General features: G+C 29.3%; 4 protein-coding genes across 5 annotated transcripts; 3 read left to right on the plus strand and 1 right to left on the minus strand.

The window, feature by feature from the left end:
• The first annotated feature begins 1,610 nt into the window (after nt 1-1,610).
• LOC114132502 (hydroxyacid-oxoacid transhydrogenase, mitochondrial) lies at nt 1,611-5,911 on the plus strand. The gene is made up of 2 exons (XM_027997972.2): nt 1,611-1,639; nt 4,273-5,911. The coding sequence occupies exons 1-2, from the start codon at nt 1,626-1,628 to the stop codon at nt 5,672-5,674; spliced, it is 1,416 nt and encodes a 471-aa protein (XP_027853773.2). The 5' UTR covers nt 1,611-1,625; the 3' UTR covers nt 5,675-5,911.
• A 502-nt stretch (nt 5,912-6,413) lies between these two features.
• LOC114132509 (proteasomal ATPase-associated factor 1-like) lies at nt 6,414-9,715 on the plus strand. Its single transcript, XM_027997983.2, has 8 exons — nt 6,414-6,578; nt 6,966-7,040; nt 7,117-7,157; nt 7,294-7,484; nt 7,548-7,643; nt 8,639-8,844; nt 8,927-9,069; nt 9,238-9,715. Exons 2-8 carry the CDS (start codon nt 6,991-6,993, stop codon nt 9,678-9,680), a joined length of 1,170 nt encoding a protein of 389 aa, XP_027853784.2. The 5' UTR covers nt 6,414-6,578; nt 6,966-6,990; the 3' UTR covers nt 9,681-9,715.
• Nucleotides 9,716-9,845: 130 nt separating this feature from the next.
• On the minus strand, nt 9,846-15,783 carry LOC114132512 (CCR4-NOT transcription complex subunit 2-like). 2 transcript variants are annotated; one of them, XM_027997987.2, is made up of 7 exons: nt 15,019-15,783; nt 11,900-12,153; nt 11,556-11,827; nt 11,084-11,392; nt 10,764-11,025; nt 10,588-10,695; nt 9,846-10,521 (listed from the first exon to the last, which is right to left on the minus strand). In XM_027997987.2, exons 2-7 carry the CDS (start codon nt 12,070-12,072, stop codon nt 10,296-10,298), a joined length of 1,350 nt encoding a protein of 449 aa, XP_027853788.2. In that variant the 5' UTR covers nt 12,073-12,153; nt 15,019-15,783; the 3' UTR covers nt 9,846-10,295. The 2 variants fall into 2 exon arrangements, with proteins under 2 accessions (XP_027853788.2, XP_027853787.2); XM_027997986.2 differs by having other exon boundaries at nt 11,514-11,827; nt 15,019-15,781.
• A 349-nt stretch (nt 15,784-16,132) lies between these two features.
• LOC114132513 (V-type proton ATPase subunit E) lies at nt 16,133-18,359 on the plus strand. The gene is made up of 4 exons (XM_027997988.2): nt 16,133-16,312; nt 16,476-16,651; nt 17,113-17,281; nt 17,774-18,359. The coding sequence occupies exons 1-4, from the start codon at nt 16,280-16,282 to the stop codon at nt 18,074-18,076; spliced, it is 681 nt and encodes a 226-aa protein (XP_027853789.1). The 5' UTR covers nt 16,133-16,279; the 3' UTR covers nt 18,077-18,359.
• The last annotated feature ends 687 nt before the right edge of the window (nt 18,360-19,046 follow it).

Consider the following 19,046-nt stretch of genomic DNA (forward strand, 5'->3'; position numbering starts at 1 on the left):
GGTGTCTATATTAGAAAATATTATCCTTTATAATTTATAAAACTTATAAAAAAAACAGGCCTTTTTATGTTCCAATTTTCTAACGACACTATTTAACTATTTTCATTTTTTTCGCAGAGTTATTCCAAATACCTTTCGGAGTGTCACCACGTCACCTGATTTTTCATTTTTTTTTTCTGAGGGGAGGAATAGGTAAATTGTATTTAAAGGTTACGGGTTTTGTAATTTAAATAATTTAACGATTTTTTTTTTACGAGCTTGTACCATATGAACATACGAATGATCTTTTATTTTAGACTAATTGTTTCTCACATGAACAATTATATGTAGTATTTTCTTAAGTTGAAAAACCTGATCTTTAGGTACCACAAAATAAAACTCCGAATGTGGTATACCAAGAGGTTTTGACTTAAGTAAATTTTAATTATTTTAAATATTCATAAATGAAGTTAAATTAGGTATACTGGTATACAAATTATAATTATGATTATAAACTCATTATAATCATTTGTTAATATTATAACTATTACCTATTATTTTTTATTATTTGTAATTCAGCTACAATATTACTATTTTAACACTCGATTAATAATTATAAATATTTTTTTCTTTAAAACACAACTATATGTGTGATCATTTAACAATTTCTACGGTTAGCCTTTTCACCTACAAAATCTTTTATGACGTCTATCATCATAGATAAATTAGGTGATAGGTGCCACACCGAGTAACAATTCACGTAATACAGCACAGTTCAGTAGTATAGTTACAATTATACGTATACACATAATAGAATAGTACATATCGTTTATTAAATATTATAACTAAACATAATATATCAGTATGGTACGATTGAAAAAATGTTGTATGAATTTGAGACCATATGCGTGTATTTGCTGAAATTTGGCTTTTACGTAGAGTACTGAAGACAACAATACTTTGAACCACAAAACAAGGTTTGCTTGGTCAGCTAGTTTAATATTACCGACTATAATAATAAATATTTATATTGGATACGTTTTTAATTATTATAGTTTGTAAAAATAAATTATAAATATAGATATGTTGCAGTACTTAGTGCACTCTCACCCTATTCTATCTCATTCTCTGTTTCTCTTGATTCTCAATAATATTATTTATAGGTACCTATCTATTATCATATAACAATAGGATTATCCAAATGTTGAGTTATGGGTTTGGCAGATAATCAATGATGAGAACTATGTAGATGGCATTCTTAAACATCAATAATAAGTTCGCAACGCAAACTTTCGTATTAAACACTTCGGTTCTTGATTAGTTTTTCAGACACTATAAAATAATATAGGTATGGAGATTGAAGGTAGGTACCTTTATATTCTATACAAATTTTTAGCTGTGTCGTGGGCTTAAGAATAATAAAAATGATAACTATAATATAGTTTATAATTTATATTATAATAAATTGTATATATGTACCTATAATATGGCTCTATGTATGATTACACATCTGCACATAATTATATATTTATATGTATACGTGGAATCTCGTCTGAGAAAACTCTCAAAATTGTGTCAAGAGACAGTTTTTTTCCTAGTCGTCACGTAATTGTACTTCAGATCCTTTTGAATTCAACGAATATGCGATGCCATCATGCAGGTACCCATACCAAGTACTTATCTACTATATCTATTATAAATTAATAAATTAATTATAATTATAATAATACAGTAAAACCTCTCTATAACGGACCCTCTATTAAACAGAATCATCTTTATAACGGAATGTCAATAGACCCTGTTCAAATAATATAACATAATTTTACCTCCCTATAACGGAAAACTCTAGATAACAGAAAAAATTGTTGGTCCCAACTCCCAAGTGATTCCATTACAGAGAGGTTTTACTGCACCTACTACCTATACTATTAAAGATTTTTCAACTCCGTCCGAGATAAAAATTTGTTGTAATGTATTACCCAATAAGCAATATACAATACCCGATAAGTATAAATCTATATTAATTATAATATTGTAATCATACAAAAATCTATACTACATTACGCTATACCTACCTATATGGCTATAGGTGCCTAAAGAATATTTTTTTTCGATATTTAATTCACGACATCAGACAATATTCAGTATACTACATTCTACATAATAATATAATTTATAAGTTGTCAACCTAATATCAGTTATATCATATTATGATACTGCCATACATTTTATTTTAATAACCATAAAAAAAATTACATATATATATATTATGTGCGGCTTATTTCGGAAACTTAAATTATCAACATAACCGTATTAGTTAGTTGTATTTATTGAGTACTGAGTAGGTACTCTACAATTTTTTCATTTATAAAATTATCTTTTATGGCATATTTTTGTTTTTGTATAAATGTGTGATTATCTGCAGTTCATAATGTTCATATGTATGTATATTGTATTTACTTGAAAAAGTTTGAGAATTTCAATAATTTAAAAAATGTGCTGATGATATTGATAATAAAAATTTGAATAAAAACCTGATGAAAACTTTCATATGCGTTTGTCGTATGTATTCTATCAGAAAATTGTTTAAAACAGTATCAACAATTTGATAACTTATAATATTATATGAAATATAGAACCTATATTTATTTTACTTGTGTACCTATTTTCCGCCATGTTGGAAACTACTCATTAACAAATTAACGCATGTAATTTTTTACCTGTTATTCTCGTGCAGGAACTTAGGAACTTACGATTCCCCAATTAGACGTAAGTTGCTACTACTTATATTGTATTATACCTTATAAGATAATAATTAATAGGTTCTATTTTATACGTAAATATTTTTTGCTGAATACGAACCTATGCTCTATAACAGATACCTAATTGTATAACATTTTTTTTTTAATTACCTACCTATTAAATATTTAATAATAGTATTTGTATACCTAATATTATATTTTCCTATTATAATTTATTTTAGAAGGAAAATTGGAAAATATTTACGGCTATACAATAATTATTATACTTATATCATTTCAATTTACATAATTAGTAAGATAGATACATCTACTACTACCTAGCTAACCTTTTAATTAGTTTTCTTACTCCGAGATCTACTTATAATAGCAAATAAAATCATCTAACTATCATAATTATTCATAGGTAGTAGGTATAAGTATTTTAGAATTGACTATTGACCATCCATCATATGGTAATAACTAATAACTAGTTTAGTAGTTTGGTACTTATAACAGTTTTATCGTTTGTTTTTAATTTTATCAGTAGGTATATGAGCCAGGTAGGTAGTAGGTACCTATACTGATTAAAACGAAAAGTCAAAAGTGCATGGTACTTTAAAAGCTAATAACTAATAAGTTATATTATAAAACCAACAATATTAACATTTCATACACAGTATTTTGTTTTTATCCCACTTGACGTAGGTACCTAATTAGTGTAATGCAAGCACTATAATCACTTTGCCGATATGAGTTATAAAAATGATTAAATGATAATCGGTATTAACCATTAGGTCAATACCCAATGGTTATAATAATAATTTATAATATGTAATATTGTACTACAAGTCTACAGAGTAATTCATGTCAAGAATATGGTTTAATAAATAACCAAATATGCTATAATGCATTGCTTAAACAGGTCAAACTTATTAATTTGAGACTGAGAATTGTAAACTTTTATATTATACTACATAAACGCAAGGAGTTTAACTATTGAGATTACATTTTACTTAAAAATTAAAATGTTTTCAATAGGTATCCAATAGATTTGATATAAATTGTACTAGGTACATCTACCTATATTCTAATTATTTATAACATCGTTATACACTTATACGCACACAGAGCAATTTGATTATTCCTTATACCTACTGTATAATACATTATACAATATACATCTATAAAAATAAAAAAATAACTATTGCCAATACCTGTTGAAACCTATTGATATTGTTATCAATTATTTTATTTTCAACGTGACTGCAGTCTGTTCTTCAAAGACATTCAAATTTTAGTGATTGTAGACCTTACAAATTACAATAATTTACATCTGACCATTGATCATATTATCTTGTTTAGTAGGTACACGTTTTTATTTTATTAATCGCGGAGATCAGTAATAACTGAATTACTGAAGAGTGTCATATATAAAGTGATTGGAATTTTTCATCTGTAGGGTTCTATATAGGTACATAAGCAATATCTAATTTTTTCTACATACAATGTATTTATTATAATTATGTTATTTTCTAATATTTTTTTTTTTTAGAATCGTCAATATGAGGTCTAGAGTAATCAATCTAATGGATACATTGAACTCAGTATCATGTAGATGTCCCTCTCATTCAAATTTAGGGTCTCTACCTTCAAGGCTCAGTACTAACGTGGATCAAAAAGAGTATGCTTTTGAAATGGCATGTTCTACTATTCGGTATGGCCCTGGTGTCACCAAAGAGCTGGGTATGGACATGGTTAATATGCAAGCAAAACGTGTGTGTGTCATGACTGATTCAAATTTAGTAAACTTGCCACCGGTAAAGGCTGTTCTGGATTCGCTTACCAAAAATGGTGTAAAATATGATCTTTATGATAAAATTAGAGTAGAACCAAACGAGAAAAGTCTTGAAGCCGCAACAAACTTTGTACGCAATTTGGAATTTGATGCATTCATAGCAGTTGGAGGTGGTTCAGTCATGGATACCTGTAAGGCAGCCAACTTGTACTATTCTGATCCAGAAGCTGAGTTGTTGGATTATGTAAATCCTCCTATTGGTAAAGGAAAACCAGTCACTGTGCCATTAAAGCCGTTGATTGCTGTGCCGACTACCACTGGTACTGGAAGTGAGACTACTGGTGTTTGTATTTTTGATTATGAAAAGTTAAAGGCTAAAACTGGTATTGCAAATCGAGCATTAAGACCTACTCTAGGTATTGTTGATCCTTTACATGCATTATGTCAGCCAGAAAGAGTTTGTGCTTTTAGTGGTTTTGATGTATTTGGCCATGCATTAGAATCATTCACAGCTGTACCATACAATGAGAGGTCTCCACGTCCAACCAATCCAATTTTAAGACCTGCATACCAGGGTCGTAATCCTATTTCAGATGTTTGGGCTCGATATGCATTGGATGTCATAAAAAAATACTTCAAAAGGGCTGTATATGATCCTGAAGACTTTGAAGCACGTTCTAACATGCACTTAGCTTCTACAATGGCTGGTGTAGGTTTTGGTAATGCAGGTGTTCATTTGTGTCATGCACTATCGTATCCAATCTCAGGAAATGTGAAAAAATATCAAGCCACTGACTACATTACTGATCATCCAATTATTCCTCATGGATTAAGTGTAATTATGTCTGGACCTGCAGTGTTTGAGTTCACATCTCCAGCTAGTCCAGAACGCCACATTGAAGGTGCTAAACTACTGGGTGCTGATGTCAGTCGTGTTAAAAATGCTGACGCTGGGAAGCTATTAGCTGATGTTATTCGAGGATACATGCAGGATATGAAAATTGATAATGGTTTGTCAGCCCTTGGTTATACTAAAGATGACATACCAGGGTTAGTAAAAGGTACATTACCACAGCATAGAATTACAAAGCTTGCTCCAAGAGAACAATCAGAAGAAGATTTAAGTTTGTTATTTGAAAAATCATTAACCGTTTTTTAAGAACCAATGTTAACTTTATTTACATTTATTATTGTTAAAGTTTAAAATGTTTAAAAATTTAGTAAGTTGTACTACCATTAATCATTATTGTTAGTTTTTTGTGTACAAGATTTATTAGTTAACAGTTTTAGGAAATAATGAAATATAATTTTACTTTCATTTACATATTATTTTATCTAATTTTTGTTTTGTTATATTATCTATATTAAAGATCTATTAACTATTACAATTTAAAAAGTCTATTATGATGTATTATTTATTTTACACCCAAAAGTTAAAAATTTGTCATTTCGATTATGTTTCATATTTTTTGTTATTTAGCAAGATTATAATTGGTCATAATGCGGTATAGGTACTTATATAGTTATCTATATGCAACTAAATATTATTGAATCATTTAAAATTACTATTTATGACTAGTTAATTCAAACAAATAATTATTTCTTATTAATTTTCTTAATATTCTCTACAAATCATGATATTTACAATTACAACTCATCACTCTAGTTCTTATTGTTAATAACTACCTATTTAGTATTAAGTCATTAGTCAAAATAAATTAAAATTATGAATAAAAATTATACAATGAATATTATATGGTAAATACAAAAAGTGAGCACAGAAGACAGAACAATAATGTAAATAAAATAATTCTAAACTTATGGACGAATTATTTCCTTATCAATGAAGTATTTTAAGTCATTGATATAGATAGTACTATCTATACTCCTACTGAAATGCAATTCATAATATTATTAAATTGATGATAAACAATATTATATTTTTATGTTTTAAACTGAAATTAATTTTTTTTTATTCTTTATAAAAATTGAAGTTATTTAAATTGTATTCAAAATAATTGCTTTAACTCAAAGACTACTAACCAAGTAATCGTTTTCTTAAGGTAATATTTACTGAACTATAATAAATTGAGTTTTGAGTTTTTCATTCACAACATTATGTTATAAAATTTAAGTAAAATAAGTAGTATTCTAGTTATAAATATTGTAAGTAAATTGTTTCTAAATTAGAATTTGACTATAATTGCTTTGCACATTGACTATTGCATATTTTTTGTGTAGAGGTGTAATCAATTTTTTAATAATGTTTGTTTTTAATAGGTATGCTTTTTGATTATTTCTTATTAATTTTTACTTTAATTAAAATATATAAAATTAATATTAATTTCAATTGTGTATACTACTTTAAAATGAACTTATATGGTATTTTTCACAACAAGTAAGAGTTAAGTGTTTTAATTATAAATTGAATACAAATTTGTTATTTTCAGGAAAATTTTAAGTTGTTGATCAATTATGAATGAATACTCTATGTATATTCAACACGATTGGGATGAATGCATTAGGTATGTATAAAATTTCAAAATTTGTTAGTATATTTACGGATTATATTATATTGGTGTTATACTTTATTTTTTTTAGATCTGCCGAAAATCGTGTTTGGATATCTGTCAAGCCGAGAAGTAAATATAATACTTATTAATTGCATTATATACCATGTATTGTATTTCATTCTATGACTTACTCTCTAACAAATAAACCATATTTTTGTTTAGAAAAATAATATACAATGTATTTCATTTTTATGTATCTCTTAAGATGGTGCCGGTATATATGGTCATTTGCAATGCAAATCATACAAGCTTAATGGAATACCTATTATACAAGGAACAAATGGGTTTGAAGTTGAATCAGTATCATCACATGCCATTCAAGTAAAGCATTCTTCCTGTCCATCAGTCACATTATTATCACCATACAGGATTTTCAATGACGTTCATAATTCTAGTGTAAGTATAATGTACTTTCTTCAAATAAAAGATTTTACTCTAAAACTATTAATTGTATTATAGGTAACATCATTGGATGTTATCGGTGGCCAGTGTGTGTCTGCATCAGATAGTGTTTTAAAGTCTTGGAGTAGTTTAGATCATGAAAAAGAAAAAGAAGTAAGGCTATTTAAAATGTATTTATCCTTTAAAAAATGTTAGTTAGTGGTATTGGATAAACAATACAAATTTGAGAAAAAAAATGATTTAAAAACAATATTATTTATTGTATAGTATATTAATACAAACATTTTTAGCTTTTCGTGTGTTTTATTTTCTCTGTCTACTTTAAATTAAATTTATTAGAGACAGCTTTACACTTAATGTTATCATAATAACGGAGTATTACCAATACCTATTGTATTTTCTTCAAGGTCTGAAAACAGTTTACAATTACTTGTTATTATAGAAAAAGGAGATTGTGACTATTATTTATTGTATACTTCCGCTCGAAAAAAATACTTACAAAAAATTTAAGTGTTTTATACAAGTAATGTGGTAAATACTTTTTTTTTAATCTAAAAATATTGCACATTGATTTTGAACAAGCAAATGTTTAGGCTATTTGTGAAAAATTGTATTTGATTTAGAAATAAAAAGGTGCTTTACCATTTATATTATTTATATTTACTGAAAAATTAGGTTAAATTTAGGTTTACATATTTGAAATTTTGTTGATATTTTTTATAATCATTACTTATATATATAACATGACCATATGTCCCACTTAGGGGGAGACAGTCCCGCTGTCCCCAAAGAACCTAAAAATATCCCGCTTTAAAAAAAAGTTGTTTTGTGGTAAGTATATGGTAGGTTATTGATCACAATCAAAAAAATCATGTCAAGAGTTCCATTCATACATAAAAACTAAACAGGATATTTTAAAGCAGATTATGTGGATCCAAAACACATAGAAATATATTTTATATATAAATATGTTATTTAACACAAAATTATATGGTTTTTTTATTAAAATGTAATGGTGTCCTGCTTTGTAGAAAAAAAAATATGGTTAAATTATATACATATAATAAATAATATTATTTTTCTCAAACTTTCCTAATATCCTAACATTGTTATTTGTTAATCAATTGTAATATATATTGTGATTATAGGTTACAATGACTGGACACTATGGTGATATTTATTGTTGTCGTTGGTTTCCTAGTGTAAAGGTTGTATTAAGTTGTGGGGCTGATTTACGGATCAAAATTTGGAGCGCTGATACTGGAGAATGTGCTGGAACATTAATAGGGCACACAAAAGCTGTCACTGATTTAGCTATTATAGACAGAGGACGGAATATTATATCTGTTTCAAAGTATTTAAAAATCTTATTATTATTAAAATTAGGTAATGTTTTTTTTATTCTTGTAATATAATATGTTTTTTCTATCCTTTAGAGATGGAACATCAAAATTGTGGCATGTTGGAAGTGGAAAAGTAATAGACGATCTCATTAAGTTAAATCAAACAACATACATAAATTGCTGTTCAATAAGTTCACCAAAAAATTTAAATTTAGGAGAACGTGATATACCTACTTGTAAGTAATATTATTAAGAGGACATCATATCTACATGTATTGCCTGTTTCCGTCTTACTAATGTTGAACATAGTAAATTTTATTTGCTTATTTATTTATTTATTTTATATGATTGACAAACTCTAAAGTGATTTACTGAAATAAAATTGTGTGTATTTATTGTTGTAGCTGACACAGAAATTGGTACAGATGATAAATGCTTATTAATTGGCTGTGAAAATGGAATGCTTTCATTGATCGGTGTGTATGCACGCAAGATACTTGCCACAAACAACCTAGATAGCCCTGTGAATGCTTGCCATTTGAATGACGAAGCACAAATTTATGTTGGTTGTAATGACGGACGTGTTATTTGGTTAGACGAACAACTAGTAATTAAACACTGCATATTTGATACAAATTCGCCAGTCCGAAGTCTGTGTTTGTTTAAAGATCTAGTGGTTTGTGGACATGGTGATGGTTCTTGTGTATTACGTTCGATTAATGGAAAAAAAGCCTATCTGACAGGCACCAACGCTGAACCAATATTTGATGTTAGTACTGATACAAGGTTTTTGTACACGGCATGCAGAGATGGCGTCATAAGAAAATATTTACCTGAACTGTTGTAAAACTGAGAAATAAACATTTTTTTTTATAAACATAATTTTAGATTTATTTTATTTATTTATTTCTGCTGTTTAACTAGGTACAAAATAATTGATTTTTATTGGTTCTGAGTATGTAAATATTTTTTTAACCATTCAATAATTTTGGAAAAGGAAACATAAAAACAATTATTTATTGTTTCAAAATTTTATTTATCAACTTAAAAACAAATAACATTATCTTAATAAATGAAGAATGATTTTTTTTTCTTTGCTTATTTTGTCTTTACAAAATTGTACGTAAGTTTCTTTTATAAAATGACTATAAATAACTTTGTTTTATTTATAATAAATGTTAAATTATTATGGTGTGAGTGTATTCACCAGAAAAAAATGACAGCAAATCTATCGGTTATTATAAATACTTGTATAATTTTTATTTCATAGGAGTGTATTGTGGGGGAGAAGGGGGCAGAAAGTATTGTTCTGTAGGTATTTTATATATACTTGGGGTACTGGGAGTGAGAAGGGGTTTTAGGAGTTGACGATGGCTGCATTGAGAACGACCGTCGTGGGCTGGTGTACGTCAGGTTCGGTCGCTGCTGGCAGTGCGTCTACGCCCCGACGGTGCTCGTTGTGTCAGAGTAGATTAGGGGTAGTGAGCGGCACATTTGGTACGGTAGGTCGACCTTCCAACTTGCTGTACTCCAACAAAAATTCCTTGGGCACTTTACGCCACGTTAGCGCATCAAACACATAATACGTGCCCCGTTCATATGTACTAGTTTTCTCTATTAGACTCAATCCAGGCGCTTGCGTAATCCATACGCGCTCTTCCATGTGATAACGCCAGTCTCGAGAATACCTAATATGATTAAAATTATATATTAATATTAACTTGTGAGGAATAAGCAGTAAAAAATATAATTACAATTCATTAGCCGCTGCCAATTGTATCGCATCACCATAATTAGTGTAAAAGAGGTAGAACAACAGATCTTCTTTATACCTGGACAACTTGACTTGCGCTAACTTATCTCTTAAGAATAAAATAAACAACATTGAATTCAAAATTTATAAAAAATAAAAAAATTTTTTATATTTTACCTGATTCCATGATTAATAATGTACTCAGGTGGTCCATGGAATTCAACATCTTGCGGCCGACATGGTGCATCTGCCCAAGGACCAGCAAAAGTTGGGTAAATATTTTCGGGTGAATTTAAATTCAGCCCTAGTGCAGTTAAATCTTGTCCAAGAGCCAATGATACCAAGTTAGGATCCGATTCTGCTGCCCTGATGAATGTCAACAAACCAACAATACCAAATTGATCACGCACCATACTGCCAGGTATATTAGTCACTTTACCTACATAAAAATTGAATGTAAACCAATGAATAACATACAAATGATTTAAAATACAAACCATCAGGCGATGTTTGCACTCCCTTTTTGGTTCCCGAGTCTCCATTTTCTTGAGAATTATTGTCCGATTGGCTATTCAGGTTGTTCAGTCTCTGATCTGACAGATGGTCAGTAGACGATTGCAATCCATTCTGATCTAATGAAATGGTCGTCGAGCCAGAAGTTGTTGTTGAGGACTGTTGGTTAGGATCCGTTGTCGTAGACGAGGTAGTTGTAACACTGAGAGGTTGCGTACCAGGCAATGCTGGAAAGTCTTTACTACTCATTGTAAATTCGCTCGTTTCAGACGTCGGTGCTTTCACCATTCCCACTAAAATAATAAAGAATAATTAAAATGATTACAAAGTACTAGACAAGATTGTGTGTGTCTTAATAGTTTATACAAAAGTACCACTAAGTTACCACACAAATACAGAACGATTTTAACTCACTACTAAACAGCTGATCAAATGATTTGAATGGTGAATGTTTACCATAAGGTTTTCCTGCAGGCATTGTGCTGGAATGTAGAACACCGACATTGTCTCCTTGCCCACTGCCGGATATACGTCCAGTGGTAAGAGAAGGAAACTCAGACGGGTCCAGTATAGGAGGTGCTGCATTGCCATTGTCAACATGGTTGCTGCCGAATGCCGAATGAAAACCATGCTGGGAAGACAAGTTGTAGCCAGACGTAGATCGACTGCTACTTGAACTTGACCCACCATAGTTATTCATTGCGTTATTCGCCAATGATGTTGAACTCCTTTATTAAATTATGTATACATTCAAACTATAATACATATACATTTGTTTTTTTCAAGGATTAGTGACAAACCATTCTTGCATGAGTGATGCGATACCCGGCATATGATTTCGCCTATCTGCTCCGGGGTTGGTCGCAAACCCGCCTCTCTGAAATATACCTCTCGATAGGTTACTGGCTTGTGGCGACTGCATGTTGATTGACGCCCGATTAGGCGACAGCTGTTGGTGTTGTGGTGTAAACATCTGCTTGCTGCCGCGGTAGCCACTGTTGCGCCTGTTGTGAACTTTGTAATGTGCCTAAGCACACGTCTTATATTCAGCTTGCTAGAAAAAATAAACAAATATTTTAGTTAATTTATTTAATTAAAATATACTACCTACTAAAAATAAATAATAAAAATAGAGAAATATCTATACACATTTATTAGAATACTAAAACTTCATTAAATTAAATCAATAGAACCAATATATCTATATAAAATGAGATTATTAAGTCTATCATTCTACATATTTCAATTTTTTATTTGCATAAAAGTAACTAAAACTGATCAAAAACAATACCCTTAAGTTAAAGTAAAATTAACTTAATTAAAAACTGTAATTACTACACATGTGCTGATTATAATAATAAATACCTAAATGACAGTGTTTGGTTCTCTCAATTAAGAACTTTTTTTTTTAAAATACCTAACATGTTTTGAATTATAATGCTATTATTAAGTTGCCATATTTATAATTCTAAAATATTTGTGTTGGTACTTAATACTAATAGGATGGCTATTTTTTTTTTAATTTAGTTAAGATTGTTCAAAAACAAACACAGTGAGATGCCTTGAACACTAATAATTAAATAAATAAATTGAATTATGTAAAAATGTAAAGTTAAACAGAAGTTTACCAAAACAATAAATTAAATAAGTCCAATTCTAAATTTTAAATAATGTCTGTCATAATGGTTTAAATGATATGTAAATATAAATATATACATACATTGTAAAAGATAACAATGTTATAACATTTTGTACATAGGTATATATTATGTGCACAAAAAAAAATAAACACTTTAATTACCCACTAAATTTTATGAATATATAAATATTAAGATAAAAATAATAATAATAATTATAATCAAGAGGTATTAAATATAAATTAATATAAATCAAAATAAATCAAAACAATAGTAATAATAATGTCTATATTAATTATTATTTGTTTTGTTAATTTAAATTTTTCGAGGACTGTAACTAGTAGAATAAATGCGTAATTAGAAAATTTATAATATATTGTCAGATAGGTAAGTGTGCACCATGCATGAAATATTATTCTTCGGGTATTCACCAGTACCTACAGTTCTCAATGATTACGTACATAATTTTGATTATATATATATAATATATAAATAACATTTACTTGTTAAAACTATACACATGAATATATTATTTAATTTTTTTTAAATTTGATATATATTTCATAGATGCCAGATTACCAGATAACAAATAAATGTCTTGAAATAAGTTAATTCTTAATTACTTATTTTATAATATTTACAATTATTTATTCAAGTTTTGTAAATTTGTTTTATAAAATCGGTAACTAATTCAATATTGTTTTAAATGATAAAAATGTAGGCAACAATATTTAATTTTGATAGAGATCTTATCTATTTTCCAATGTTAAAATTTAAGCAATAATATTAATGATTGTTAATAATAAATTAGGTCAACAGTTTGAATATAGTTATATCAATATTAATTTTTCAAAAATATTGTACTTGTGAAGAGTATAAATCAAAAGTGAATTACATAATATTGTTATTTATTTTAAAGGTACCAAATTATCTAATTAATTAAAAGCATTGTAATTAAACAACTAGTAAGCACTTACAAATTGAATTATAAACTACAAAATACCCTAATTGTAAAATATTTAATGCATTTAAGTAAATGATTAATCTGTTACTTTATATATAATATTTATATAGATACATATAAATATAATTAACCTAATCAAAGTAAGTATAACTAAACAAACTTAAAAGGTAATGAACCAATGATGTAAATATTATATTATGATACTCAAGTTATTATCTGTGGCAAATGTATAAGCACTTATTTATTTATGAAAAATTTACTCAGATACACCACATTTACAAGTCGAAGAGCAAATTTATAAACAATTACAACTAACCTGATTATACAGTTCTCAAGTATTATGCCAAAATATTTGTATGCATTTTTATAAACATATTATTGCATTTATTAGCATTTAATTAAACTATAGTAAAAATATGATTGTATTGTATGTACCTATAATAAATGAATAATAAATTATTTAAAACAAAATTTAAAATATTGTATTGTATGGAAGAAAAATAAACAGTGAAATTCAAATTTGTAGATTTCAAGCAATAAATTTTGAATTATTTATAGGTACTTAAAAATTCTTCCTAGGTACGTATTTGGAATTTAAATCTCAAATAATATTATTCTTACATAACAGAGTACATAACATACCTATTAATCACTTTGCTTATCATTTATTTATGTATATTGCTCTAAATTATACAAAATATAGTTACAAAGTATAATAACATCATTGATGAAATAACCGCTCACTCTTAATTAAATATTGATCAACCGGTTTCAGAGTAGAACAAAGAATATTTTAACACTCTGTTTAAACCGCATATTATACTTGTATACATTGATCGAGTACTTTATAACAAATATTACTAATCAAAATGAACACTAGTTGGTCAATCGGTGAGCTCAGAATGAGACAAAAAACAATGTGACAACGCTGTTCTGGGAAGCGCAGTGACGTTATATGTTAAAATACCTACCCCAACACATGAAACTGTTGTACCTACCGGGTTTAAATCCCACAGACAGCGTTACGAGCATGTTATCATTGTCCTAGGGTACAGTCCACGAATTAAGATATTTAATTAAGTATATCTTAATTCGTGGTACAGTCAAATGCGATTGGCGATCAACCAATGGAAGCTAAAAAACATGCGCGGACCTTCGGCGATCAGTAAGAAAAAGCGAACAAGACGATGACAAAGGACAAAATAAAAAAAGAGTAAATCAAAAAAGCGGCGGAGGGTAAGCGTCAGTAAAAAACTAGTGTGCCAAGCTTGCGACTATAGCGATAACGCGTACAGCGAGAACCCTGGTCGGAGCTTACCTCTCGGGGGGGAGGTGCTCGCAAATCAAATTGCGCGAGCGGTGACGGCTGTCTGTCGATCCGTTCAACGACGTTAGCTGGCCGACATGCCTGGCACCAGCGCCAGTGCGCTCAAAAGCAAAAATTGTCGTCCGAGTTGATGCGGTTGTCCTTGTTATTGTTGTTGTTGTTGTTATTGTTGTTGACGATGTCGTTTTGGCACCGACACACGGTCCGTATGTTGGCGCGTGATTTATCGTGTTAAGCGGCGGCGGCGGCGTGTGGTGCCGAAAGCGTACTGTTACACACACACACACACATATATACACTCACACACAAACGCGCTAAGACGCGGCGGTGGCGGACTCAAAACGTACAAAAATATGTGATTGGGGATAAATAATTATTGTAGAAAACGATTTCGGGGGACGGTGGTCGGTGTCACGGCGGCGTGATGCAAAGAAAAATTAATGGACAAAAAAAAAAAAAGAAAAAATCAGAGTTGCCGAAGGAACGTTTGCTAACAACTCTCGCGGACTAGACGCGCGACTCGAGCAACAGCAGTTGAGTCGGCGGCGGCGGTGTCGATGATGATGATGACGATATGATGACGATTGCCGATGCCCTGGTGGTGCACTGGTGCGGGTCGGCAACGGTCTCGTGTTGTATTATAACAATATATATATATAAATATAACAATATATCGTTTGGTAGACTTTTGCGAAACGGCCGAGCGGGGACGACTGTGTATGTGTGTGTGTGCGTGTGTATGTGTGTATGTATATATGTATGTGTGTGTACCTATATACGATAAGTACACCTACTGAGCCGCCGACAAACTCAATAACACGTCTGGTGGGCAAAACAAAGCACCAGTGACGGCCCGTGGAAGAGAAAACGGGCAGATGGTTCGCCGGCCTTGGGCTCCCAAAAAAATTCTAATCTTGAGCGTAAGTTCGTCAGACCCCAACACCCGAGCCAAGGCCCACGGAAACATCAATTTTTACCCTCTCATTTACAAAAAATTCCTATCTACCCGGACATCACGCCGATAACGCGTTGATAACGCGGAGATATCTTCTTCTACGGCTTGGCGCCCCACTCCACCTTCTACAATCCCCATCCCACCAACCCGTCGCACTGCTTTTGCACTTAATTTGCCATTGGGCGTTGGTTGTTCCATTTCTCTGCTTGTCGTTCGTCGCCCATTTCCCAATTTATTTTTCTTTACACTTAAAATTTTTGTTTTTCCGTTTTTGTTGATACTTTTCACGATCCAAAAATGGCGCTCAGCGATGCCGATGTTCAAAAACAAGTGAGTATTATTTTATTGAGCTTTTAATGTCCACAACAATCGCTGTCGTACCGACACCTTACGGTTACTACATTGTCACCATGTTGTTCTTTCAATGTTATACCCAATTGAGTTATGACTACCTACTCCATATTTACTGATCGATACTTGTTTTATTTCATAGATCAAACACATGATGGCCTTCATCGAACAGGAAGCCAATGAGAAAGCCGAGGAAATTGACGCCAAAGCTGAAGAAGAGTTCAACATTGAAAAGGGCCGTCTGGTCCAACACCAGCGACTAAAGATCATGGAGTATTTTGAGCGGAAAGAGAAACAAGTCGAGTTACAGAAAAAAATGTGAGTATGTCCCTGAAGTGTTAGTCTACAAATTGAACACACCTTTGTCCACTTCAAGGTTATAATAGTTCTTTGAACAAAACTTATGAAAATTATTCATCTAACGATTAAATATCACAATTAATGTAGATACTAGTAATTAATTATTAAAATTTAGTTAACTTATGTTGTATTTACCTAAGTCTTTTTTTTTTTATTCAATATTAAAATGGAAAACTTAGAGAACAGTAATAAAATATATGCGAGATTTTAGTCAGTAACTTCTTTTATCTGTTGATAAATAAGTAAAAAATACATTTTAAAATGATAAAATATTGTTACATAATGTATTTCTAAAATCTAAATTAAATTATGTTTAATTATATTTTATAAATTATACCATTTTAATATATATAATGAACAGAATCTGATGTGTAGTTTTCTTTATAATAGATTAATTTAATTATTTTTTCTTTTTTTAGTCAATCTTCTAATATGTTAAATCAAGCACGTCTTAGGACATTGAAAGTGCGAGAAGATCATGTCAGTGATGTATTAGATGAAGCAAGAAAGCGTCTGGTCAAAGTGACAAATAACCCTGAATTGTACAGAGAAGTTCTAAGAAAATTAATATTGCAAGCAATCTTACAGGTTTGACAAATAATTATAAATTAAATGCATTAAAATATATAAATTGTAAAATTACTATCATTATTAATAGGCACCTTAATACTATTTTTTTATAAATAAGAGGATGTTATAAATTCTCATAATTTAAAATAAATATAACAAAGAATTGCTTTAGATAATTTTCTTTGTTTCTTACCAATAAATTTGATAAATGGGTTGATTTACACTAGTATTAAAAATAACAGAATAAAACAAATCCTTCTAAATGTTAAATTTGACTTATTGCTCTTGTTCATAAGATAAAGACAACACAATATGTGGGTTTAAGTGCTCTCAATTTTTTTATCCTTTTTATTTATTTAAAGGTATTTATAGACAATAATAATTTTAAAACAATTTATAGTAAGATTAACACTTGATTTTTATTTAATTTTGATATATCTAATCGTTTATACAGTTAGAATATCAATATTTTGATATTATTTGATTAAAATTGTTTACTGTTTTATTTAGTTGTTGGAAAAAAATGTCACGTTACGTGTTCGTGAAACTGATGTATCAGTTGTGGAAGAACTAGTTGATGAAGTGGCAGCAGAGTATAAGACAGCATCCAATAAAGATGTACATCTTAAATTGGATACTGATTCATTTTTATCCCCTCAAACATGTGGCGGTATTGAGTTGTTGGCACAGAAGAATAAAATAAAAATTTGTAACACCTTGGAATCACGATTGGAACTGATTGCTCAACAATTGGTACCAGCTGTACGAACTGCTTTGTTCGGTCGCAATCCTAACAGAAAGTTTGCTGAATAATTGCAGTAATACCCACAGCAATAATATGCGTATTAAAAACAAAAATAAAACATTCTATTTAAAATATATTTCGCATTCCATTTGGTAACTATTTTATTGCATAAATTATAACCATCCCATCTATACATAGTTTAGGTTCAATACACAATTATTTCATTTGAGTCTACATATTTTAAGATAATATTTTGAGTGAATTTTTTTTCTTTGTTGTAGATTAGTGTCAAGTTTTATCGTGTAAATTGTTGTTTAATTAATTAATATACAAATTATATTGGTATTGTTATTACTGTATTATTTTATTTTATTTATTTTTTTTTTTTTGTGACATCAAATAAATAAGTTTTAACAACATTTTCATTTTTATAGAATTTTAATATAAAAAAAAGTATTTTATTTTAAATTTCTAATGAAGCAAGAATAAATTAATTAGAGGTAATTTTTTTAATATTTATATTTGTGTCAACACTGAAGCAAAATATTTTAATTTAAAATTGAACATTACACATAGTTTCTAGTAGCAAAGTGATCGTGTTAATACATTAGATAAATTTAGACACAAATATTTATGTATAACATAGATATAAAATAAGATCAACTTTATATTTAAAAAAAAAATATACATGGTAGATTTGAATTTCTCAAAAAAAATCATTTCGAGGTTTCTTATAAGTTGTCTTTAGTAAATTTAAAAAAAAAAAATATAGTTTAACCAAAAGTTAAATTAATTTTCTGCTGTAAGTTTAAATATTAAATTTTGATGTGATTGAATATTTATTCAAAAAATACTGAATTTTCATGAATCAATTTTAGTCATTTTATTATGAGTTTAAAATATTCACTCGTGTGGAGATTGTTACTGTTTTGCCAGTATGCATTTACCTGTGCATATTATCATTTTCTTTTTTTCTATATTATGTGATAAAATTTATTGAATATTTAGACTAGGTATTTTTTGGGTATTACTACCACC

The sequence above is a fragment of the Aphis gossypii genome, chromosome 1, assembly GCF_020184175.1.
Source record: "Aphis gossypii isolate Hap1 chromosome 1, ASM2018417v2, whole genome shotgun sequence".
Classification (NCBI taxonomy): Eukaryota; Metazoa; Arthropoda; class Insecta; order Hemiptera; family Aphididae; genus Aphis; species Aphis gossypii.

Coding starts and splice junctions, on each gene's coding strand:
- LOC114132509 (XM_027997983.2), top strand. CDS start 6,991: ATGAATGAATACTCTATGTATATTCAACACGATTGGGATGAATGCATT. Junction 7,041..7,116: donor GATTGGGATGAATGCATTAG/GTATGTATAAAA, acceptor TATTTTTTTTAG/ATCTGCCGAAAATCGTGTTT. Junction 9,070..9,237: donor AGAACGTGATATACCTACTT/GTAAGTAATATT, acceptor TTATTGTTGTAG/CTGACACAGAAATTGGTACA.
- LOC114132513 (XM_027997988.2), top strand. CDS start 16,280: ATGGCGCTCAGCGATGCCGATGTTCAAAAACAA. Junction 16,313..16,475: donor ATGCCGATGTTCAAAAACAA/GTGAGTATTATT, acceptor TTTATTTCATAG/ATCAAACACATGATGGCCTT. Junction 17,282..17,773: donor TATTGCAAGCAATCTTACAG/GTTTGACAAATA, acceptor TGTTTTATTTAG/TTGTTGGAAAAAAATGTCAC.
- LOC114132512 (XM_027997986.2), bottom strand. CDS start 12,072: ATGTTTACACCACAACACCAACAGCTGTCGCCTAATCGGGCGTCAATC. Junction 11,393..11,513: donor ATTTGATCAGCTGTTTAGTA/GTGAGTTAAAAT, acceptor TTATTATTTTAG/TGGGAATGGTGAAAGCACCG. Junction 10,696..10,763: donor ATTATTAATCATGGAATCAG/GTAAAATATAAA, acceptor TTTATTCTTAAG/AGATAAGTTAGCGCAAGTCA.